At 35.6% G+C, this 26,581-nt stretch overlaps 1 protein-coding gene across 4 annotated transcripts in view; it reads right to left on the bottom strand.

Moving 5' to 3' along the window:
- Positions 1-24,365, bottom strand: part of shroom2b (shroom family member 2b) — a 34,613-nt gene extending 10,248 nt beyond the window's left edge. The window contains exons 1-4 of one of the 4 annotated variants that reach the window (XM_079857463.1): positions 24,002-24,365; positions 20,138-20,286; positions 2,621-2,752; positions 282-2,541 (exon numbers count right to left, since the gene is read on the bottom strand). In XM_079857463.1, coding sequence (XP_079713589.1) covers positions 282-2,541; positions 2,621-2,752; positions 20,138-20,286; positions 24,002-24,172 — 2,712 coding nt within the window. In that variant the 5' untranslated portion in view covers positions 24,173-24,365. Of the gene's footprint in view, positions 1-281; positions 2,542-2,620; positions 2,753-3,832; positions 3,851-4,214; positions 4,311-8,127; positions 8,398-13,351; positions 13,391-20,137; positions 20,287-24,001 lie in introns of those variants that run through there. The other 3 variants (XM_079857464.1, XM_079857465.1, XM_079857466.1) reach the window with 3 other exon arrangements.
- Positions 24,366-26,581: the final 2,216 nt, after the last annotated feature.

Genomic DNA, 26,581 nt, shown 5'->3' with positions numbered 1-26,581 from the left:
TCCTGCTATCATCCCGTTTAAATATTTTCCCGTATTTTTAATCTTTCTATAAAAAATAAATAAAAAAATCCCACTGGGCGCAAACCAGTTAAGCGGAAATCCCGCCCTGCAGATAATTTCATTGGTTAAGGTTACAATGACGGGTAGGTTTAGTGATCAGTGTATGGTGTAGGCAATCAGTACTGTGATTCACATCACATAAAAATTCTTAGCCCAATCCAATGGTCTGGGCAACAAAAACATTATCAATATCATGACGAAACAAAGAATCATCTTCTCACCTGTCCGTAGAAGTCAGCAGAAGGGGAGGAACGGGATCTTTCATGAACACACACTGTGCTGTTGGATTCCTCCAAGCCCGAGTCCAGGATGTTTTCAGCTGAACGGTATCTGCCCGTGGTTCTTCTTTCCACCGGCTTTTTCTGCATGTTCCACGTAGCCTCATATTCAGCAAACGTCCCGAGCCGTTGTTGCTCCTCTGCGTTAAGGTCAGCGTGGCTCGATTTACTTTGTTTTAAGGGAGCTTGATGGATGCTTTCACAGTCTCCAGTTAATCTAGTCTTTCTCTCATTGTGGTCTTCATTGGGAATGAGCAGCGACTGCTTGGGAATGGGCTTTTGGAGAACTGGTTTGCAGGAACTTTCGAAGAACTTATATCGGTCCACAAAGGACCCAGCTGCTTTATCCTCAACTCCTATTTTATTGATCTTGTCCGGTTCAGAGAAGGAATGTATCTTTTTGTCCACGGGAAACCGTCTACGCCCGCCAATGCGGGTGAGCTGCCCATTAACAGGCCCAGATCTTTTGGGAGGTTGATCCGATGCAGATTCGTTCCCAGGAAGCTCCAGATCCCTCCTCATAAATGACGTGGCCTTCAGAACTTTGGCTTGGGCTTCCTTCAGATGATCTTTGTAAGTGTTGGTGAAGGAACCATCAGAAGACGATGTGGAGGTCTCATTAGACTTCCAGATGTCAGAGTCATCCTCAACTTCACTTGAGCAGGTCAAGGTAGCAGCACTTCTGCTTTTCTGAAGTTGATCCCTCTTCTGTTGGATCTCGTTGCGTAGAGTTGTGGCGTAGCGGTCACTCCTTCTTCCCTGTTTACCACCGATAGCATCACTTGATTCTTGACCACCTGCTTTGGCTGTTACGGTAACTTTTTCAGCCATCTTGCTCTCTTGGGCCAGAGAGTGCAACAAGGGGGTCTTGTGTGGACAGATCTTGTGATCCTGCTTGCTGATCCACGGATTGTCCAGGAGTTGAGTGGACATTTGGTTCTTCTGCTCCATCTGGTTTTTTGATACGTGCCTGGAAGGCTGTGGCTTAACTCCATCTTTCTTCTTTTGAGTCTCTCTTTCCCCAGAGCTGGACTTTGAAATCACATGATTTGGTAAAGGGGACGTGGCTTGAGATGGAGGACTGATGGCCTGTTTGCTGTAACCGTTGGAGCTCTTGTTCTCAGGTAGATTGAGTTGGGGATACTTTGTCTTCACAGCCTTTTGAGAACCAACCAAGCTTCTGTCTGTAGCACCTTGAGCGGTTCCCATTTCAGACCTTCGTTCATCTCCTATCCAACCCTGCGTAGATGATTTCAGGGATGGCTGCTGGGCAGTGATGCAGTAGTAACGGAAATGAGCCTGGCCCTCATAATTGGGATCCAATGCCATGCTGGTTCTGGCTTTGTTTCGACTGCCAGCGTTGGTGGGTAAATCTTGAAGGCTTCGGTAGTAGCTCCCAACACTCTGGGTATTTGGTGAACTTGTAGCGTTAGGGTGCACAGAAAAGGGACTATCATCACTATGCTGTCTCTGATGCTGAAGCTCGTAGGTAAAAGGGTTCTGCCCTTGTCTTACATCAGTGCTTGACAGGGAAAAGGGTTTGGAAGGTTTAAGCTTATTTGGGTAGTCTTCAACCGAAAGATGCGGCTGAAAGAAGTCCTTCTTTGGGGGTGGGTTGTAGCTGTGTCTCGCTTCAGCATCCAACTGTTGGTCCACAGCTCTGCAGTGAGAAAGTTGTGGATATACAGATATTCCTTCAGGGAACGATCCCACCAAGCTCTTCTCATGAACTCTGGTGGCTGTGAAACTATCACTACGCAAGGGAGGTGGAGGAGCAGGAGGAGCTTGAATAGTGGTCATCTTGCTCTCAGGAATATGCCACACGGGTCTATGGTTGGATCTCCAAGTGGAGGAGAATTTGGAGCTAGCTTGCTCCTCCACACTGGGACTCACTCGCCCCCCGTTGCCCATGGGGATCTGCAGGTATCTGTGGCAGTCATTGGGAACGCCAGGATCGTTGGGAACGCCTCTGTAAAAAATCCCTTCTGTGGGAGCAACACCCCGAGGTGAACTGTGGTCAGTTGTGCCTGATAAAAATATTGGGTGATCTTCTCCACCATTGGGTTTGCTTGACGGCTGCTCTTTTGAGAAAGCGTGAGATGAGGGCTCTACACTTTCCATATCTCCCACTGAGCTGGACTGGCAGGACACTTGTCGCATATTGGTCTGTCCCCAACAGCTGGTGAATTCTTTTGTGGGTGACCTGGTAAAATACAAAGAAAATAAATGATGCAGACTGAGATTCATTTATATTCAATGCATACACACCCTCAGAATCTCACCCTGCATCATATTTTGTCTGCCAAGTGGAGTCAGGTGCAGGGCTGGGTTCAGATTTAGGGCTGTCTGTGGGGGGGTTATCTGTGGATTTAGCAGAGTGCCACGATTGGGGTCTGCATGATGATTCATTCCTCCTGAAATTAAAATTAAAAATGAATCCTAAAAAGTAAATTAAATGTAAATTGTTAAATTTTCAGAAAGGCTTATTCTAGAAATTGTAACAGTACTTTGTACATAATTATAGCCAACAACGGGTTAGAACTAAGGACAGATACAATTTTAAAAATAGTAATAAATATGAACAATTGAAAAAAAAATGAATAAAATAATGAATTTTATGTAAATCTACGTATAATAAATAAACATGTCTGTCTAAATGTTGCCTTTGGCTTGCTCAGTTGGGATATTTGGGGATATTTAATTTAATTAATCAATCAACGATACTATTGATCAGCATTACCAAACGTGGACGTTCCACTAGAAACAAACATTGATGTATTGTTTTAATTTAATACTGTGAAGCTGCTTTGATACAACCTATGTTGTGAAAAGCGCTATATAAATAAACTTGACTTGACTTAAATGTTGGGTTGCTACAAGTCACCATTTTCACTTCAGATGTGCAAAATAATTTTTTGCATACATTATTAAAGAATAAAATGCACTAAAAAAATGTTTAAACTGAAATAGAACACTATTAATGTTAAAGAAAACATCAGTTATCATTCAGACTATCAGGGATATTTCTGCTCTAAGAGATCTACTTTAGAAACTGTGAATAACATGAAATTGTAACAGTACTTTGTACATAATTATAGCCAACAACGGGTTAGAACTAAGGACAGATACAATTTTAAAATAGTAATAAATAAATAAATAAATATGAACAATTCGAAAAAATAAATGAATAAAATAATGAATTTTATGTAAATCTACGTATAATAAATAAACATGTCTGTCTAAATGTTGGGTTGCTACAAGTCAGCATTTTCTCTTCAGATGTGCAAAATAATTTTTTGTAAACATTATTAAAGAATAAAATGCACGAAAAAACACTACTGATGTTAAAGGTGTTAAGAAAACATCAGTTATCATTCAGACTATCAGGAATATTTCTGCTCTAAGAGATCTACTTTAGAAACTGTGAATAGCATAATTTAATCCTTTAGCAGAATATAATTTCATGATAACTCATTCAGCTGCACCAGACGTACCCTTTGAAGCGATTTTTCCTGAAATGCATGTGAGGTGGAAAAGGAGGGGTTACAATCAGATCCAAGAGACAAATTATGTAAGAATAATAACTCAAATGTTTTTGGCAAATGATCAGCACTCATCAACAAGACAGCAGGAAACACTGGAGATTCTGCACTGACGCTCACAGGTTATAAACAAGCCAGTGAAATTGACAGCTCGATAATAAGCTTAAGCGTATAATCCCCGTCTTGCACGTGAACAGCACAGCTACAGCTAAGACGCCACATGGCAGAGGATGTGATACTCGGGTCTGGCAGGGGTGGACGGGTCGATGGGTGAGAGCTACAGGAGCGTACAGGGCTGGGGGTCACGAGACATGGGCCAACAGCTCCACAATACCTCATAGAACTTCTCAAAATCTTCGTGAGAAAGTTCCTGGCCACGTGTACTTCGCTTTCTGCAGGCATTGTTTGTGTTACAATATCCACCATTTTAATCTTCCTGCGCAACAAGGTAGAGAAAACACAGTGTATACTGTAGATCAACTGGAGCATAAAACATATGAATTGCTCAATGTTGTAAAAATTAATCATTTTTGTTAAAAAGATTATAAAATAAAATAAATATATAAATATTTAATAATAAAAATATATAAATTATATATAAAAAAATTATAAATAAAAAGAATGGGATATATTAAAATATATGTGTGTAGTAAATCCTTAATTCACTTAAGTAAAAAAAAAAAAAAATGTTTAGTCTGTCCCGAACCAGATAAATAAATTGTAGATTTACTCAAAATTATGTTAAAGTTGAGTAAAATGACTTAAACCATGACTTAATTTTTTAAGGTAAAATTGAGTTTTTACATGAAAAGTATTACAATCATGCTAATTTATAATAAAATTTAATGATCCAAATCATTAACCAAAAACAGGATTTGAGAGATTTAAGACCTACTGTATTAGTCACAGTTATCATTAACTAAAACTAAAGCCAAAACCATAAAAAACCCTAAAAATAAACATTAACTGAAAATAATAAAAATATTAGAAAACCTAAACTTATTTTATTTCAGCTTAGTTAGCCAAGGCAACATTTGGAATAAATAAATAAACAATTATTTAAAAAATAAATATTAAAAATTAATATTTAGTTTAAGTTGCAGCACTAAAATAACTAAACCTAAATAAACTAAAACAAAATAGATCTCTAAAAATAAAGTAAAATAAAAACATACAAGATAACTAAAATGTTTTTTTTATATATATATAAAAACAGAAAACATAAAAATTAGGGCTGTCAAACGATTAATCGCGATTAATCGCATCCAAAATAAAAGTTTGTGTTTACATAATACATGTGTGTGTATGGAGTATAATTATTTTCTATATATACTTACACACACATGCATATATATTTAAGAAAAATGTGTTATTTATATATAAAATATTTATATATAATATAAATTATATATAATATAAATATATATACACAGTATATACATGCAAATATTTCTTAAATATATACATGCATGTGTGTGTATTTATATATAGAAAATAATTATACACAGTACACACACATGTATTATGTAAAAACAAACTTTTATTTTGGATGCGATTAATCGTTTGACAGCCCTAATAAAAATCAAATCCAATTCAAAATATTAACAAAAACTATAATATAATATATAAATGATACTAAAATAACACTGATTAGTCATCATAAAATCAGTTAGTCAATATTTATTATTTTGCTGTATTACAATGTAATGAATGTGTACTATCATCACTCCTACTGTATTGATAACATAAAACCAGAATGCTTGGCTCCGAACTCATTTGCAGTCGGCTCAGGGTAACCGGGATAAAGCCATGTTTCCGGAAGGACGGGGTCACCATATGCCCACCGAACAACAGAGCAGCGACTGCATGCGACAAATGGGAGCTTAGCCATTCAATCTGTCACAAAGGGAGATGAGCAGCTACACATTCTTCTCAATCTGGTGTCTGTCTGAGAGGCCAATTCATCATATCAGTTCACTGCCATTCAGAATAATGACCGATATGCAGGATCAACAGCGTTTTAAAGTTCATTATTGCATCATTATTCAATACTGGTTTATCTAATCAGATCAAACTGAGGCGACAAAGACGAGAATGACTCGATCAGGGCAATTAAAAACACATCTAAAGTTGAATCTTTTGGGTGCTAGTCACTATACACACTGAAAAAAAATGATTCGTTGAATTTAATAAAAAAAAATTATGGTAAGTGGTTGCACACAATTGATTTTAGCTACATTTAAACAAATGCATTTAGTTGAACTTAATCAATTTTAGTTCAACTTAATGCATTTGTTTAAATGTAGCTAAAATCAATTGTGTGCAACCACTTACCATAAAAAAAATGATTAAAGTCAACGAATATTTTTTTCAGTGCAAATGCAAATGACCAATGCTTAAATTGTTAAGGAGACAGAAAAATCTGCAAGAACATCCTTAAAGGGATAGTTCACTTTGAAATTAAATTTTGGTATGTTTTAGCTTACCTCAAGGGCATCCAAGATGTAGGTGTCTTTTTTTCTGCAGTAGTTTCAATTTTGATATTTTTAGGTCAAACCGTTCTTGTCTCTCAGTCAGATAATGCAGGTCTATGGTCACTGTCTCAAAGAGCATGCACAGAGTCCAAATTAAACAATTCCCCATCGTCCAAATTAAACAATTCCCCATCGTAAGTACACATTGATGGCCTAAGACACGAAACGAGCGGTTTATGTGAGAAAACGAACAGTATTTATATCGTTTTTACCTTTTGTAGACAGCCACGTCCAAGTGATCTGAAGGCGCGGGCGCTTCCTATTGTATGACGTGTGCGCAGACTGGTGCATAGATATATACACACTAGATGTCGCCTCGTTCCAATGAACTGCCGTAGCCAAGGAAGTATCTAGTGTATATATCTATGCACCAGTCTGCGCACACGTCATACAATAGGAAGCGCCCGCGCCTTCAGATCACTTGGACGTGGCTGTGTTATAAGAGGTAAAAACGATATAAATACTGTTCGTTTTCTCACATAAACCGCTCGTTTCGTGTCTTAGGCCATCAATGTGTACTTACGATGGGGAATTGTTTAATTTGGACGATGGGGAATTGTTTAATTTGGACGATGGGGAATTGTTTAATTTGGACTCTGTGTATGCTCTTTGAGACAGTGACCATAGACCTGCATTATCTGACTGAGAGACAAGAACGGTTTGACCTAAAAATATCAAAATTGAAACTACTGCGGAAAAAAAGACACCTACATCTTGGATGCCCTTGAGGTAAGCTAAAACATACCAAAATTTAATTTCAAAGTGAACTACCCCTTTAAGCCGAAAGAAACGTCTTAAAAAACACTTTAAAAGGAGTGTAACCATCTGCAAAACTGACTGTAACGTCAAGTCGAAAGTAAATCAAAAAGCGTATCAAACTCTCTCGCTGTGTCGTATCAAACTAAATTCCTGCTACAAACCATTCAAATGTGCACACAGGAATCGATAAGCGGTATCGAAATACGTGTGTCTTATCGAATTCATGGTTCACGGAAATTTGGACCATATATCTGAGATCCAGTTTCTATTCATTGACCTTCCCGATGTTATCAAATGACATTAGAAAATCGTCAGCGCGTCGTGACGCGATCGGATCTCGGATGTCATTGCTTTAGCAAAGCAGCATGTAAACGCCACTCGACGAGGATTATCCCAAGATCTGTGCGTCGTGTTATATTGTGTTTGGGCTCGTTTGAATCGAGAACACCTGCTCTAAATAAATGTGTGGTTTACTAAAACACTTCAATGGTTTACTAATGTTTGATGAAGCTACAAACCAAACCGTGGCCCATAAGCTGCATGTGTGTATACTATTAACATGTACTTGGTGTTGTTTGGTCTCTCCCTGAAACGATTATGCTTGCCTTGTTGAATTCTGCTATTTGAGACCTTTCAACACTTTATGATACAACACTGTTTAGTTGTGTATGATGCTTAACAACAGATCACATTTTCAATTTAGCTTGTATTTTTGACCGATAATGCCTTTTTTAGCTGTCGAAACTTGCATCCCTAATTTTATCTAAGTAACTTTATTGTAAATTTAAAAATAATGCATTACTAGTTATTTGAAAAAAGTAATCTGATTACGTATCTCACGTTACTTGTAATGCATTACCCCACAACACTAAGAGATCAAATGCATTACCACAAACAGTACGACAAATAAAGCTCAAAACATTACATGCTGACAAATAGTCAAACTTAACTTACCCCAGTTTCTTGCCCTGCTTTAAACCAGAAAAAGCGTTTGGTTCGACATCAGGAGCTTCATTACTGCATTGACATTGCTTGGCTGCATATTTTTCATTTCTCCAATGCTTTTTAAGACGTGTGGACACATCTTTAACCTCTAGGCATGTGTCTACAACTAAAAGCTAATGTAGGTTAAGCGTCTGGCCTTTAACCCATGTATGATGAAAACACCAAGTATGATGCAACCGCACAGCCTGAAACAACACAAACAGTGAGTATCTGTCTTATGGCACGTCCCATTGCAGATTTCCTTGAGGGATTACAGGCGTTTGAGACAGGGCAGGGCGAGGAGTATTATAGTAACATGCTACGAAATCTGCTTATCTAATTGGCTGAAGGTCTATCAAATATCATGGGCAAATAAAAGCAGGACTAATGACTAATAAAATAAGGACAAATGGACTGAAATATGGACAAATAAAAATTTTTAAATAGATAAATAGTAATAAATAATAAATATTAACAATTAATTCATGAAAAAATAACAATTAATAAATATATGCTAAGTAAAAATTATAAATACAGCATTTTACCGTATTAAAAACTAGCCCTCTGTCTAAATGTTGAAATATATGTCACCATATTCAGAAATGCAAAAACACTATTAATTTCTTGGTATTATTAAAGAATAAAATGCAAACTTTCTATGAAATGCTAATAATTAGATAAAGGGGTTGAGAAAGCACCAGTTGTTATTCAGATTTAATATCAAGAATATTTCTGCTGTAAGAGATCTGTTTTTTCCTTTAATTAGAGAGATGGCTGATATATTATTAATATTAATATTGGATATTATTTTTAATATTGGAAAAGCCTGCCGACGTTGCTTTGTTTCTGCTCGATACTTGAGTAACACTGGGTCTCTTTCACCAATAATTACGTGGATTATTTCGTATTTGTACGCAACTTCTCAAGAAAAGGTACACGAAAAACGTCTCCGCCTAATTCACAACACGTTCACACGCACATTATTTGGTTCTTGAATTTGTGAATTAGTGAATTTGGAGTATTCTAAATGTAATTCAAATAATTTTATAAATGTATTATATAACACAATTAATACAACATGGTTCAATATAATTTTAGTCGTATTAGGATGAATTATAACTTCTTAACACGATTATAAGGCCGTACAAAGTGCTTTTAGCACACGTGTGGTTTCAGTTGTTATAGAATACATTTTATTACGAATTTTTTGTTCGAATTTCACACACAAATTTGTGCATATACGCATGCTTAGTGAATTAGACCCATTGTTTTTTGCCGTTTCACAGAAGCAAGATATGCCGTTGTTGTTGCCTCACGTGTTGCATAGCGTGTTTGTTATTTTGGGGGTGGAGCAATGAAGGGAGGGGTGTGTGTGTTTGGATGTTGATTTCAAAAAAGTCAAACCCTTACTCATGACAACTCTTGGGGCCCTATTTTAATGATCTGAAACGCAAGTATCAAACACGAAACGCAAGTAACTTTGTGGGCGGATCTCTGTTGCTATTATACCGGCGGGATAAATGACTCTTGCGCCCGACGCAAATCTAAAATGTGTTGGTCTGAAGTAGCTTCATTACTCATAGGTGTGGTTTGGGCGTAACGTGAAATAAACCAATCAGAGCGACATCTCACATTCCCTTTAAGAGCAGGCGCGCTTGTTCCATGGCGGATTGCTATTATAACGGCGGATTTGCCAGGTGCGGTTCACAGCCGAGGAGACCGACGTTCTCGTCAGGGCCGTAAAACACAGAGAAGTGACATTGGGGATGGAGAAACACACCCAGATTAGCTTCTGTTAAACAGGCGTATGATAATTTGGGTAAATGTGTAAGATAGATTTATGCCTATTTTTTCACATCTTCATGGACACAACAATGATTTCCCTCGTGTGGTAATATTTTTTCTTGTAATTATGTATGGTTTGCAAAAATGTGAACTGCTGCGTCTGTGTGTAGATGAGAGAATCAAAGTGTGTGTGCGTTGTGCTCACGCTACATTATGGCCAAGCATGCGCCCTTAAAACAGCATCTGAATAACGTGCCACTGACTTTAGACGAGGTTTCTCCTGGTCAGTGGCGGGATTGTTTTCTGGAACTGCAAAATAGCACCAGGGAACGTTTGAACTGGAACACGCCTCCTCTTTTCTCATGACCGCCCCCGAGAGCGCAAGTTCATTCCTTAATTTACCGGTGTGCGTCTGTGGAGGTAAAAGTGCGCTGTGCGCGGGTGCAAAATAGGAATGATACATGCGTCGCTGTACAAAGTCAATTGCGCCGGGTGCAAGATAGGGCCCTAGGTGTGTTTGGCATGGAAATGAATATGCTAGGTCTTGGCGGGACAGATCTGCTACGCTGCTGCTGCTATTGCTGAGCATGTATAGGACTTACTACTGCAAATACACACACGACACACTGATGTGAGGAAGTAAGACATGCTGCTGCTGTACAATATATGCATAAATGACCCGTAGCAGATCTAAACAGGTGGAGCTGGGGAAGGTGGAGGGTTTCTGAAAGCGCGCTTAGAAAATGCTGACGAAGTATTTGAAAGCTGAGCAGCGAGCTCATTGGCTACTGATACAGCAGGAATCAATCAGCTGTGTCCTATAGATAACGATGTGATTGCAAGTAGATTGAGCTCAGGACCAATCAGCATGCGCCATCTAGAGTTTCATGACAGTACTTTGCATTACAGAAATCGCTTACTGCATCTTTATCAGCTCGTTGAATCATCCGTTAGCTGAGTCACCGTTCAGAACCCAGTGATTAACCTGGACTGAAGCCTGAATAGAGCCAGACAGACACACAACAATAGAAAGTGCCGTGATGATCATCAGCAGGATTACGGCTCACACAGGCCACAGAGAGCCAGCGAGAGAGCGGACAGATCCATACTATAAACAATACAATCATTTCAATGCACACACTGTAAAAACTACTGTTATTTTAACTGTAAAAGACTGGGAAAATGCAACCAGTCAAGTGGACATTTCATTAAAATACTGTTAAATGTACAGTTTTTGGAACTGTTATCTTATCATTTACAGTGAAAAACATTTTTCCATTGAAATAACTAGTTATTTGTCCCAAATGACACACTAAACACTATGCACTTATACACTATGTCCTCAACCGTGTAGTATAGACTTTATAAGGTCATTTTTTTCATTAATTTGAGTGCATGAAGTGGCCAATATTCCACACTTCGTTTTTTCGTTAATTAAGTGCATCATCCAGGTATTTAAAGTGCACTTTTTTTGGGGGGGGATTTTCAGTGTGACAGTGAACACACACTAATCTCATTATTTATACTACATAACGACATAGAACAGTGCATAAGTGTGCAAATTGCTTATTAGACTTATTAGTTATGTACATTATGTTCCATCTTATGTTGTTAAATTAATGTTTAATGCAGTATTTTAGAGTTGTGTTTGTTACCATAATGGTGTTTTGTATGTGTGGTTATTATGACACTGTGAATCTTTATTTACTTCAGTTTATGGAAAAGATACTGTTTCTTTCTCTTTATGTCTTTCTGTTTTTAAGGTGTTTGTCAATATTATATAAAAGTAAAAAACTGATTTTAATAATGTAGTATATTAAGATTATTTCAGTTAAGGACATATTTTTTACTGTAATTTAAGTTCTAGCTAATGTGTTTTTTACAGTAAAGTTCTGGTAACTGTTTTATTTATTTTTTGCTGTAAATTTCACAGATTCTTTACTGTATATTTCTGATGATCTGCAGCCAGTTTTAACTAATAAATACACCTATACTCTTGATCCTTGAGTTTTCAATCTCTGCAAAAGTCAGAGATACTAATTAGATCCTTTCGTATCTAAATCTTCTGAGCTCCACTATAATTTTACAGCTCTATACTCTTACTGTATTGTCAACTATTGTGTCTATTTTTATATATATATTCTTCCCTAAAGCATTTAAGGAGAATCATCTGAGCCAAAAAAAGTGAATAAATAAATAAAATAAATCAAACATAACTGAGAACTCCTTCAAGTCATGAACTCTTTTAATGTCGTCTTCCAACAGCTTCTCTGACTAACTCCTGAAAACGAAACCTCCAAATCTTCATATGAGATCAGCTCCTGCAGTTTCTCTAAATACGGCTGCGTCTCAAATCCCTGAGCTTCCCCAGCCCTCGTCAAACCCGCTCATGATGCAACAGGTGTCACGGCAAACGAGGACAGTCCGAGACGACGGGACACGAGACCACGATCAAACACGTACAGTCCAGGGCTCTTATACTTCACTAAAACTAAAACCACAAATTAATAAAAAATTATTAATAATTCATCAATTGAAATTAAGTAAACGTTAACTGAAATAAAATAAAAATTTAAAAAATATATACTTATTTTATCTCAAGCCTGTCATTTTCATTTAGTTTTACTTGATAAAATGACTAAAACTGAAAATAATAATAATAATTATAAAAGCTAAATAGACATATTTAAAAGTCACAAAAGACAAAAAAATATTTTTTCTTTCTATTGAAATAAATGTTTTATCATTTTCAATTAGTTTAACTTGATGTAAAAGTACTAAACAGACATTTTAAAAACACTAAAAATTACAAAAAAACACAGGATTACTAAAAATAAAATGAAAACCGTGGAAATGGGAAACCTAAAAATAAAAACTACTTCAAAATATTAATAAAAACTATAATAATATCTTCTCAAATTTACTAAAATAACACTGGTCTAGTCTTTAAAATGTCATTCTGACATCAAGCTTTCTATTATTTTGTTGAACTTATAGTTAAATAAAGTTTCAGCTGTAATTCATACGGGTAATACTATTTTAAGGTGGCGTCGTTAAACGTTACTACATGTACTTACTATATTAATAACAGTAAATTATGCATAATTACAAGTAACTAACCCTGAGCCAAACCGTAACCCTATATTAAGTACATGTAGTTATTTAATTTTAATACTTATCTGAATAAGTACAATGTAACTATGTCACCTTAAAATAGTGTAAACATATTATGAATAAAAAAAACACTGTACCTTCATGTGTACATAAAATACTTATTATATTGTTTGTGGCCATCACAAATCAATAAATGGATATCATAAACGTAAATGTATACATGTTACAAACAAATGTAAACTATAAACCAAACATATCATTCCAAACAGACATTGAGATGTAAAAGAGCAGATACCTGTCGATCTGAATCTAGCAGTGTGTCCATCTTCATAGTGGAACGTGTTCAGAGTTCTGTGTGCTTTACTATGAGCCCAGGGCTCACGCCAGCAGCCAATCACAGCGCGCCAAACAAACTCACCTAGGCAATGGACTCATCCATCTCTCCAACACAGGGGGAGATTATCATTATAGTGAAGAACACAGACATCAGGACTGAAACATGAATTTGGACTGGAATGACGTCAGCAGTCTCATATGTAGCACATCTCTAGAATTAAAGTGTGCAAAAATATATAAAAATAATCAAACATAGTTTTATCTGGTTGTGGGTGTGTAATGTGTGTGTGTTGTTTTCCTCCTGGTAAACTTCTGCTGTGAGTAATTGGATTCAGGGATCAGGCGTCATCGGCTCAGGACAGAACTCTGATGTTGTAGTATTGATCGGATTGATTTAATTTTTATTTATTTGATGAAATGCTTAATGACTTTTGCATTACTGTACAGTTAGTAATATCCAATAGCAGTTTGGCCCGCCTCAAAAAGTCTGACTAAGACACTACAAGTTTCAAATATTAGTCCAGTCATTTTAAGCCAAAATGGGGGTCAACCTTGAACAAATTGCAACAGAAGCAAACTCAACTGATTTTGTATCCTTAATATGTCCCGAGTAAGGAAAAAAAAAGCCCCGAAAAATCCCATTAGGGGAAAGTTTTGAAAAAAACCCCCAAATATTCATGCACTTATTCATTCTTTTTCTCACGTGAATAGGGTAAAAATTGTAACCTTTAGATATCACCATGAAAATTACTGAGTTGATTATTATTTACATCAAGACAAACACAAAATGTATTTCAAGTTTTTTTTTAATTGTTTGTTAACATGGACAAACGGTGCATAATCTAATTACATATGTGCTAATTTGCATAAATACCACAACAGATCTAAACATTGGGTATAGCCAGGTGAATCTTGGTGACATAACAGTAAAATACTTAATGTTAAGGTCTGAATGGAACCCATTTAGGCTACCCATGAGCATTAATACATAGAGGCAGGAAGAAGTACTTTAGAAACCAGCCTTTATTAATTTTTAAGAGACTGGGTTTGGAGCTGGGTCTGTGGGACTGTTTCTGGGGGACGAGTCTGAGGGAAGAACAGGAGACAATGGTAAGGAGAATACAGAAGACAAAAGGTAGGTGAAATGAAGTGAATCCCCAGAAACAGTCCCACGGACCCAGCCCCAAACCCCATCTCTGCAATAATAATGAATAAAGGCTGGTTTCTAAAGTACTTCTTCCTGCCTCTATGTATTAATGCTCATGGGTAGCCTAAATGGGTTCCATTCAGACCTTAACATTAAGTATTTTACTGTTATGTGTCACCAAGATTCACCTGGCTATACCCAATGTTTAGATCTGTTGTGGTATTTATGCAAATTAGCACATATGTAATTAGATTATGCACCGTTTGTCCATGTTAACAAACAATTTAAAAAAAAACTTGTAATACATTTTTTGTTTGTCTTGATATAAGTAATCAACTCAGTAATTTTCATGGTGATATCTAAAGGTTAAAAATTTTACCCTATTCACGTGAGAAAAAGAATGAATAAGTGTATGAATATTTGGGTCTTTTTCGAAACTTTCCCCTAATGGGATTCTTCTGGGCTTTTTTTCCTTACTCGGGACATATTGAGGATACAAAATCAGTTGAGTTTGCTTCTGTTGCAATTTGTTCAACCTTTTTTCATAAAATGACTGGACTATATACCCTGAAACAAACTTCAATAAAAATAAATAAGTGCTATAAAGCCAGAATAAAAATTGTGCACAAGTTGTTTCAGTCGTGTTTTTGTAATTTGATCCTATTTGATTAAAATTGTTTTAAATAAAGTTGACAAGTATTTTGCAAACTCTTAATATCTATGTGCATACAATAGCTTCAAAAAGAATTTGGATAATTAAGTCACATAAAAATGCCTGAATTGTTTTGCATTAGATGCAACATATCAAAACAAATGTCATTTATTCTATAGAAAGAGGCACGTTTGACATTTTTGTCAGATGTTTTGTTTGTTTTGTTGAAAGTCAAAATGTTTATCTAAATTACAACCATACACACAAAAACATTTTCATTACTTAAAATAACCATAACTGAAATTTAAAATTAAACTTATTTTATTTCAGCTCATTCATTTTTTACGTATGTTTTTACGTATGTTTTTAACTTGATGCACTAAAACAATATAAAAAATTTATAAAAACTAAATAGAAATGACAAAAACAACAAAATGACTAAAACTAAGTAAAATTAAAATGAAAACGGAAAATATAAAAATAAAAACGAATTCAAAATATTAATAATAATCATAATAGTATCTCAATGATTCTAAAATAGTGGAAATTGTCCATTGTTAAGCTGTGTGTGCGCTGATAAAAGACACATGGCTGCGTCCGAAATCACACACTTCCCTACTATATAGTAGGCGAAAAACAGTATGTGACAAAAGAAGATTCACAGTACTCATAAAACAGTACATTAAGCAAAAAATACCTGGATGTTCTAGTATATGATGGACACTTTACTATCCCATGAGGCCCCGGGAGATGATTTATGAATAATAAATGATAAATGACTGACTTCATGGTGGATGTAGTACGTCCAGATTACATTCATACTACACACATTCATACTATATAGAACGTACTTTTTTAGCGGCCGTAAAGTAATTACTTATTCAAAATATGAATGCACTTTCAGAAGCAGCCATGATCTGATGCAATGATTTTCAGTCATTTTAAACACCACTAGATGGCGCTGTAGGGCCTTAAATGCTCTGATGGGGCGACAAAGGGAATGTACAGTAACACTGACCAATAACTGATGTGTTTGTGTACAGTATGCATGAATAAAACAAATAAAGTTGCTCCATTACAGTAACATGCTCTACTTTTAAGTCTCATCGCCTCATCATACATATAACTCCCTCAAGAAGAGAAACACTGAGCCAAAGGCCCCAGTGCTGCACATGAAGCCCAGCAGAGCCGTGTCGACACACAATGGCCGGCCCTCGGGCCTCTTTTGTGGGACGGCGTCGGCGTGCACCAGCACACAATGATGACGCCACTTTTGTTCCGCACAGTCAAATAATGGTGTCACCTATTCACAAACGTCATGCTGATTTCTGCCGTAACGCCTGGAATAAACACAGGCTGGAGACGAAAGCTCACACGACTGCTCCTGCTCGTTCCTGTCTCATCGGGCTTCAGTTTTAACCAAACACTACATACAAAATACAACAAACTAAGCATGACAAAGAGAAATCAACATTATCAGGTCTCATGAACACTTAAATAAAAAAGTAGTATTTTCTCTGGCTGGTTACTTGGGTGTTGCTATGCATTCACTAGGATGCTAGAATGCTCTGGGTGGTTGCCAGAGTGTTGCTATGCAGTTGTCAGGATGCTTTGGGTGGTTGCCAGGGTGTTGCAATGCAATGAATTTGCTAGGATGCTCTTTTGGTTGCCTGGGTGTTGCTAGGCATTTCCTAGGATGCTCTGTGTGGTTGCCAGGGTGTTACTATATAGTTGCTAGGATGCTCTGGATGGTTGCTAGGGTGTTGCTATGCATTTACTAGGATGCTAGAATGCTCTGGGTGGTTGCCAGAGTGTTGCTATGCAGTTGTCAGGGTGCTCTGGGTGGTTGCCAGGGTGTTGCTATGCAATGAATATGCTAGGATGCTCTTTTGGTTGCCAGGGTGTTGCTATGCATTTGCTAGGATGCTCTGGTGGTTGCCTGGGCATTGCTAGGCATTTCTAGGATGCTCTGTGTGGTTGCCAGGGTGTTGCTATATAGTTGCTAGGATGCTCTGGATGGTTGCTAGGGTGTCATGCATTTTCTGGGATGCTAGAATGTTGCTAAGCAGTTGTCAGGATTCTCTTGATATTTTTCAGAGTGTTGCTATGCAGTTGCTAGGATGTTCGGTGCGGTTGACAGTATGTTGCAATGCATTTGCCAAGATGCTCTATGTAGTTGTCAGGGTGTTGCTATGAATTTGCTAGGATGCTAGAATGCTCTGTGTGGTTGTCAGGTTTTTATTTTGCATTTGCATTGGCTAGGATGCTCTTGTGGTTGCCAGGGTGTTGCTATGTATTTGCTAGGATGCTCTGGTGGTTGCCAGGGTGTTGCTATGCATTTATAAGATGATCTGTGTGGTTGCCAAGGTGTTGTAATGCAGTTGGTAGGATGTTCTGGGTGGTTGCCTGGGTGTTTCTATGCAATTGTATGATATCCTCAGTGGTTACCAGGGTGTTGCTATGCAGTTGCTAGGGTGTTCTGGGTGGATTCACCCTGCCCGTGCAAAAAGTCAAAATTGATTTTTAATAGTGTAATTTATGGGCAGAATTCTTGGCTGAAAACTTGTTTACACCAGGTTAAGAAACACACTCAGGCCTAAATTTTGTCCTTGAATAGGATACAAATGTAACTACCATATTAATCCAACTACTTGCTGACTAAAGCACTCCAGTCAGAGAGGAACATCTTAAAAAGATCTGTAAGGTTGTGTGATATTCACAGTGTGAACCCCTTCCATCAGACGCTGAGGCGAAACTCAACTCCACGGCTCAGCAACAATAAACACAGAGCACATATTGTGGTTTGGCAAAAGTATCAATCATAAACACGTCAGCATAACTACGAAATCTCAGAGGAAAACCAGAATGCTTCAGTTCAGATCCAGATCTAAATTCATAGATAATGTGTGAATCAAATGTATGGAATTTTCTTAAATATGTAATGAAAACTGACACTATTTTTTTCCGTGCATGTCATTGGTCTTATTATGAACAATTCATCAGTGCATTATTATTTTTGAAGTAAATTTTTGACCTTGTAATCTTTAATCAAAATACAACACTTACTTTCACAATAAAATCAACAGCCGACAGATAAAGTCTCACCCTGTGTTTTTTCCCCCTGTGTTTTGTCATCTCACTGTCACAACACGATAGCAAAGCCGTGTGCATTTCATGCCGACTCTAAGAGCTTTTCTCTGGGATTGAAGAACAAAATTCAAGGTCAAAATCTCCCGCTCATCGACTGGATCTTTATTTAAAAAGAAAATCAAATGAAAAAGAAAGTTTGTGTGAGTTTGTGTTTGTGTGTGTGAAAGAGTGCGTTTGTACGAGTGTGTCCGTGTGAGTGAGTGTGTGTGAGAGAGAGTGTGTTTGAGTGAGTGTATGTGTTTGTACGAATGTGTGTGAGTGTGTGCGTGAGTGTGTGAGAGTGTGTGTGCATCTGTTAGTGTGTGTGTCTATGTGAGTGTGTGTGTACGAGTGTGTGTGCGTGAGTGAGCATGTGTAATGTGTATGTGTGTGTTTGTGTGAGTGTGTATGAGTGTGTATTTGTGTATGTGTATATATGAGTGACTGAGTGTGTGTGTGTGTGTGTATAAGTGTGAGTGAGAGCGTGTGTGTGTGCGTGTGTGTGTGTGTGTGTGAGTGTGTGTATCCACGCATGCACAGGTCCGAGGCCTTTATGTTTGCAAGCACACACATTAATATGTGAACATGATGAACACACTCCTGAACACTAAAATAATGTTTCTCTTATTCCTGATCTCCCTCATTCATTTTTGACCAATAGAAGCTCAGATCATGAGGCCCACGATCAGTTTCAAACATACAAAACCGGTCCTGAAAACAAGTTGACAAAATGATTGATTACAATATTTGGTGATAATATAGCATAAAGAGATATTTAAAAAATAAAATAATTGTAGGCCAGTCATTTCTGAACAGGAACACCACAAGTGTACCAAGTTTGGGGGAAAAAATCCCCAAAAAAGTACACAAATTATCCCACAATGTTTGGGAAGTGTTAACCCCTGTGTGAGCGAAGTCAGTAAGTTTTAGTCTGTGTGAAAACATCCTCTCCAAACACAACGTAAGGGTTACTTCTGTAATGTGACGTATTTCCAGTTAAAATACGATATTAAAAAAGGAAACTTGGGGAAGTGATTGCATGGTTTCTGAATGTGAAATCGCATACTAGCCGTACTCAGATTAATCTGATTGATTTCAGATTTAACTGTTTGCATTTTATAATCCAACAGTGTACAAAACAAAAACAATACAAATTTTAAAGCTTTTCAAATACATATGACTGTCCTGATATTATAAACTTTTATTTCTGTATTTATTATTTATTATTATTATTATTATGTACATTTATACTTTAGTTGTTGTTATTCTTTGGTTTATATATTTTGAATTGTATTTACAATGCCTTGTATTCATTTTGTTTTTTGTTGCATTGTACTTGAAATGTTTGCAATTTAACTAAAAAAAATTAATTAATTAATTAAAAAAAAAAAAACTGTACAAAACAATAGTCAGAAAATGGCGGCAGCGTTTGTATGAAACAAACAAGAGAGAGCGAGTCTACGATAATGGCATAATTAAATAACTGTACACAAAATATTGATTCGACTGAGTTTTAATATTTTATTAGCTCACCAAATGCAAAACTTCCACAAAGGAAAACTGTTCCTAGCGAGTGTGTAGCGCTGATGACTTCAGTGACCCGGATGAGCCTGTGTTTCTGTTTCAGCGGCTGTTATCTGGGAATAACACACCGCTGGATGGAGCGATTGACCAATCAGAATCAAGTATTATATGTATATTCTGCCAGTGTCTCTATGACAGGTGGCTGGAGGAGACGTCAATTAATTAGCAAAAGCAAATGAACCATCAAACCGGGTCAGTGTTGATGTTACGTGGACTTTAACAGGGAATCCTACCGTTTAATTCCCAGAGAGAGCGTCTTATGTGAGCTTTTCACCAGACAAATGGCCTCCAGTCTGTAACCGCTGAGAAGAACCGAGTTAACGCTGACTATCTGATCCCCGATCTGGACTCGACCCAGCGCCGCTCCACTTCCGTCCTCCACCTAAACAAACAAAACACACGAGTTTAAAACAAACAGAAACATCTACATCTGCTTCACGGCGAGAGTCAAACCCCTGATAACAGAACCAGGAATAGAGAAAACCACCAGCGCTTTTCCTGCTCATCTCGGACGCGTCCACGCTTATTTATGGGATATCTGTTTGCAGTTTCCATGATGGGAAGGATGTGGTTTGTGTTTCTGCTGATTGGAGATCTGCTGGAAGTTCTGCTTAGGAATGATACGTGACAGGAAAAAAGTAGCCAACAACATTTATTCCCCCCAAAAATAAAAATCTGGTTTAATTTAATGTAATAAAAATAATAAACAATACAAATCATATATATTTTACCAAAAAATCAGTGTTAATACTTTAATAATTAATAAAATGTATGAATTCAACTCTTTTTGATTATATTTTTATTATATTTCAATATTTTATTATTTATTATGTTTAATTAAACCATTAAAACGGAATCCATAAAGTTTAAAACAGAAAATACAGATTTTTGGGAAATAAATTAAACAAATTTCATACGGCCCTTTTTTTGTCAAGACAAATGTAATGTTAATAAATGTTTAAAATGTATTAATTCAGCTGATTAGACATGCTTTTTATTATATTTTTAATATATTATTATTTATAATTTTTATTAAATTTAATAAAACAAATTAAAAAGTATAAAAAAATACATACACATAATTTGATTAAAATAAATAAATAATACAATGTATTAAAATAATTAAATTATACAATTTGATGAAATACAACAAAAATTTATTAATTAAATAATTACAAATAAACATTACATCTAGTAGTAGGTAGAAAAATGTAAAAAAAAAAAAAAATTCTTCTAAGTGATATTAACATGTTAATAATATTAATACAGATTAAAATAAATAAATAAAAATGAGTAAAAAGTATATCAAATTATATAAATACTTTGAAAGTAATACAATAAATTAAATGTATATAACTAAATAAAATAAAATAAAATTATAAAACTAAACACAAAATACATAAATAATACATCTAACAGTACAGTACTATAGTGAGTAGAAAAAAAAAACCTTAATGTAATCAAATAGAAACTAAGAATTTTCCTAGTAATATTTTACACTTATCTATCATGTTAATTCTTCACAGTCTTTATATATTAGTTAAACCATTAAAACGGAATCTATAAATCAGAAAATACAGAATCTGGGATATAATTAAAAATATTTCATAGAGTTATATTTTAGACGTGTTATGTTTATATGACTCAGAAAGTCAATCCATAGTTTGGTTGAGAAAACACTATTAGACGAGAGCAACATCAACCCTACAGGACCATGATGAGGACAGGACATGAACAAAGACCTCATCACTCAAACACACTGAGATCTGATGCCATCAGCTGGACACCCGAGCGCTGCACTTAAATATTCAGGAGCTTGAAACTCTAGATTACAGCTCGTTTCACATCCCATAAAGTCCAAAGCAGCTGATTTCAGATCAGTTTGTAATCTTGATTTGTAAGGTTTCAGATCGTCCACACTCAGTAGTGCTCACACACACACACACACACACACACACACACACACACACACACACGTGACCTCGGTGGTTTTGAAGTGCGGTAACGCAGTGAAAGTGACTCAGGATTCACAAACACTCCAGATTATCTTTATAATTCACATTAAAGCAATGCTGAAGAATTACACAAGAATATGGTAACAGGAAATTACAGAAAAACATGTTAGGAATTTTAATTAGATCTTTAGTTTGTTTGTTTGTTTATGGTCATGCAGTTTAATCCACAGGGGCCAAAACTCCAAAAACAGAAAAATGAAATCAACAAATGCTGTAATGGCACAACATGGGTGAAAAGATATAAATTGTGATTTTAATTCAATTTGTTTTAAAGAGTTTAAGGTTTGCGGTGCTTTTTTGTGGGGCTGCACAACTTGGAAAAAAAATCATAGTGATTATTTATCAATATGAGCATAAAAATAATAATAACTGTTATTGTTGTTATTTATTATATAATTATAATTCATAATATTTAATATAATTAATAATAATATATATTATTGTTATTAAATGAAAAGAAAATATTACTAGTCAAATAAAAAAATAAGTATTTAATAAAAATAATATAATTTTATTTTACAGCATATTTATCAATTTACAATATTAATATTTAGTCTTCATTTCTTCATTGTCAAACGTTAAACACCATCAACCAGCCATTTTGGTGGAAATCCACAGGAAATGTATGTGTGAGTGTTAAATGTCAAGTGTGTTTGTGTAATAGATTAAACACTTCTAATGCAGTGATGTTGTGCAATGAAGTGTGACTATAGAGTTCATGTACCTTTCCTGTATAATTTAAATTTAAGTTAACAAAACGACATAAACATTATGTGTTTGCTAAAGTCGGCATGAAATTTTGTAAATGCATGTTACAGATCTTACCGTCAGCAATTCATCCTTGCATATGTTTTATTTATAAAAAAATGTTTTGAGCTCATAATATTTAATCAAAATGTCATAACTGGACCTTGTTGATTCCCATGTTGATGACATACGCAGGATTCTCCAATCATTTAGTGTGCTTAAGGCACGCCCCCTCATCTGCATACACCTGAGTGCCACGCCCACATCTCAACATCCAATCAGCCGTGGTGTATATGGATTTAGTGGTGTATCATATGATGGGGTCATATTTTTAACCCAAACACACAGTAAAGAGAAGGGATGTTCAGTAACATAAAGAACATTGACATGAAAATGTTGAGATTTCCACAACTTTGCACCAAATTTTCAATCAACATCTACATATCCAAAAAGTCTACGGTGTTCAAATTGTAAGCACAATAAATCCAGTATTTCAGAATACTAATGACTCTAACTGAAAATACTGTGGTAATACCGTGGTACAGAATCAGATGGTAATATGGTGCTTAAATGCAGAGGTTTTCAAACTCTGTCCATTGGAATTTTTTTTTAGAAAAACACTGAACAAAAATGGTATAATAATACTACTAATAATAATAATAACAACAAATACTGTAATTAAATACATAAATAACTGTATATATATATATATATATATATATATATATATATATGTGAAAATATGATACAATAAATTAATATATAAATAATAATTAAAAAAAATAGTTATAACTTAAATAATACTAACTAAAATAAATAATAGGCTACATTAGTAGTAGTGAGTAGAAACTTAATGCAACTTAATAGAAACGAAATATGTATAAGTAATATTTACACGTAAATAATTAATTAAAATAAAAAATAATGAAAAGTAGCCTATATAAAATGATAAAAAATACATAATTCGATTAAAAGAAATACAATATATGAATATATTAAAATGATATTAATATGAATATATTATTATATTTCATATATTAAACCTATATAATTAAATTCATTAATAAAACACAACAACACATTATACTTCTAACAGTTGTTGTTTTTTAATGTAACCTTATAGCAACTAAATATTTTCCAAGTTATGTTTCACACACAGACCTTTCTGTCATATTATTTTCCCACAGCATTCACTTGGTCTTGATTCATGAAAATAACATCGCCTTTCAAATTTAAGGAATTGATTATCATATTAATGCACAAAATTACTCCAGTTATTTCCCTGAAATATCATCATAGGTGTGTGTGTGTGTGTGTGTGTGTGTGTGTGTGTACCTTGGTAATGATGAGCGGCTCGTGATACTCCAGTCCTCCTCTGAGAGTGAAACCCCACGGTGATCCTCCACTCAGCTGTAACTCCATCAGCTCAACATCTTCATCATCCTCATCCTCCTTCTCTTCTAGATGAACTTCACAGTCTTCTCTGGTGTTCACGACTTCTTCCATGACGCCTCCAGAAACTCTTCATTCGCCTGTGGGACACACACTCTCCAGGTAAAGCGGACAGGAGCCGCTGCTCTCGCGCATCTTCTGTAATCTCGGCTTTAGAATGTGTTTTCAGCGACAATAAACACGAGAATGAACACACACACCCGAGCTCAAGACACCCTGCGTGAATCCAGCGGCGTGTTTCATGAATGTAGTTTGAGCTCAAACTGTTGAACATGATCAAACTCCATCAGGATCAGAAGAACAGCGCCACCTGTCGGTCATCTGAGGCGAGACCGTCAAACACATCAACTTCCCTTATTCCTACATCGTTTTATTGTTCAATTTTTATTTTTTATTTTAAATAATATCATTTATAATTCAATGTACATTCAAAAATTCAATATATTCAATATATTTTATTTAGGCCTATTTATTTGACCAAACCTACAACAACAGATACATAAATGTAAAGGTAGGCCTACATACATACATACAAATACATTTAAAGATGCAAATTCTTTTAAATATTTAACATTTATTACATATATTTACATATATTTTATTTTTTTATTTGACCAAACCAGCAAAAAAAATAAAAATAATAATAATCCACATATGCATGTGAAAATTCTTTTAAATATTTAAAAATTTTGAACATATATATATATATATGTTTTTGACCAACCTACAACTATAAATAAATATATAGGTACACATACATATAAATACATATATAGGTGCAAATTCTGTTAAATATTTGACATTTATTGAAAGTATTTTATTTGTTTATTTGACCAAGCAGCAATGAATAAAATTAAATAAACATTGAAATAAAGTTGGAGGTTTTATAAGTAGAAGAGGCAGTTCCGTCTGGTGTAGAAATGACCAAATGAATCACTCAGTTATTCTCAAGTTTATGCTCAAATAAAGGATCATGTTAATCGAAACTCTATTGAGTGATGTCACAGAAGTCCACTGCTCATTTCCAGCTCCCAAGAATGAGGAAATGATTTCGTATGATTGACCAGAACTGAAATTAATCTGTTAATTCTGCTGTAAAATATTATAAAACGGCAGATTCCTCATTTTGAGTTGAGTCACTTTTTTGGGTGTTTCCCATGTTCTTTATAATCATCATTCAGCTTTTAAAATGAGGCGTGTCTAATGTGGAGACGTCAATGAAGAATTCCTGGCATTTTAAACTCAAACACCAAACCATACCGATAGATAATATTGAGTAAATCTGCCATGAATCACAAATATAGAGTCAGAGTGACTCGTTCATTCACTGTAAGTCTTTATCGTGTTCTTTACTTCGAATCTTCAGTGCTCTAAAACTACCTAACTGCCTAGCCTAGCAACCAGAACACCCTAGCAACTGCCTAGCAACGCCCTAGCAACCACCCACAATACCATAGCAACTGCCTAACAACACCATAGCAACCACCCAGAACACCCTAGCAACCGCCTAGCAACACCATAGCAACCACCCAGAACACCCTAGTAACCACCTAGCAACAGCATCTTGCTAAAAACATGCTAACAGCATGCTAATCATGTTAGCATCATGCTACCAACATGCTAATAAAGCTAGCAACATTCTAATCATGCTAGCATCATGCTACCAACATGCTAATCATGCTAGCAACATGCTAATCATGTTAGCTTCTAGCTAAAAACATGCTAGCAAAATGCTAATCATGCTAGCATCTTGTTAAAAACATGTTATCAACATGCTAATCATGCTAGCAACATGTTAATCATGCTAGCATCATTCTAACAACATACTAATCAGTAAATCTTGCTAGAATGTGGTAAATCGTAGTAAATCATCTTAGAAACATGGTAAATCATGTTAAATCATACTAAAACGTGGTATATCATGGTATCACAACATGTTATTTTGCGTTAGCATCTGCCCAGTGGCGAGTTTTGCCACTGCAAGCACCACTTTTCTTCTGGAAATGTACATTCTAGTTCACTTTTCAAATTGTGTTTCAGGTTTATTTGTACAGTGAGTTTTCGTAATGGATCAGTTTGTTCTCCTACAGGATCATCTTTGACTCTACGGTCCAGATGTTAATATCCTGATGGAAATATATATTTCAGTCGATGGAAACACAGATCAAACAATGGAGAAATAGTTGCAGATCCCAGTATAGAAATTATTCTTGTGATTAATGGTCTGAAAGAGACGGACGCTGGCACACATTACACAAGCTTTACTTACAGTAAAGGAAACTCCACCTTTAACTCAAGTACTCGAACAGAATTCACTGTACGTCACAGGTAAATATATCTCCATTAGCTAGCATTAGCTTTCACTTGATTTGAATCTTCTCATTTTCATAAAATGAAGACTATAGAGACAGACTCACGTGTGTTTCATTAGATCTTCAGGTGACTGTCGCCTCTGAGTGTGTG

Source organism: Squalius cephalus, assembly GCF_949319135.1.
Source record: "Squalius cephalus genome assembly, chromosome: 22".
Lineage (NCBI taxonomy): Eukaryota > Metazoa > Chordata > Actinopteri > Cypriniformes > Leuciscidae > Squalius > Squalius cephalus.
The sequence above is the reverse complement of the archived record's forward strand: the minus strand, read 5'-3'. Positions and strand labels throughout refer to the sequence as shown.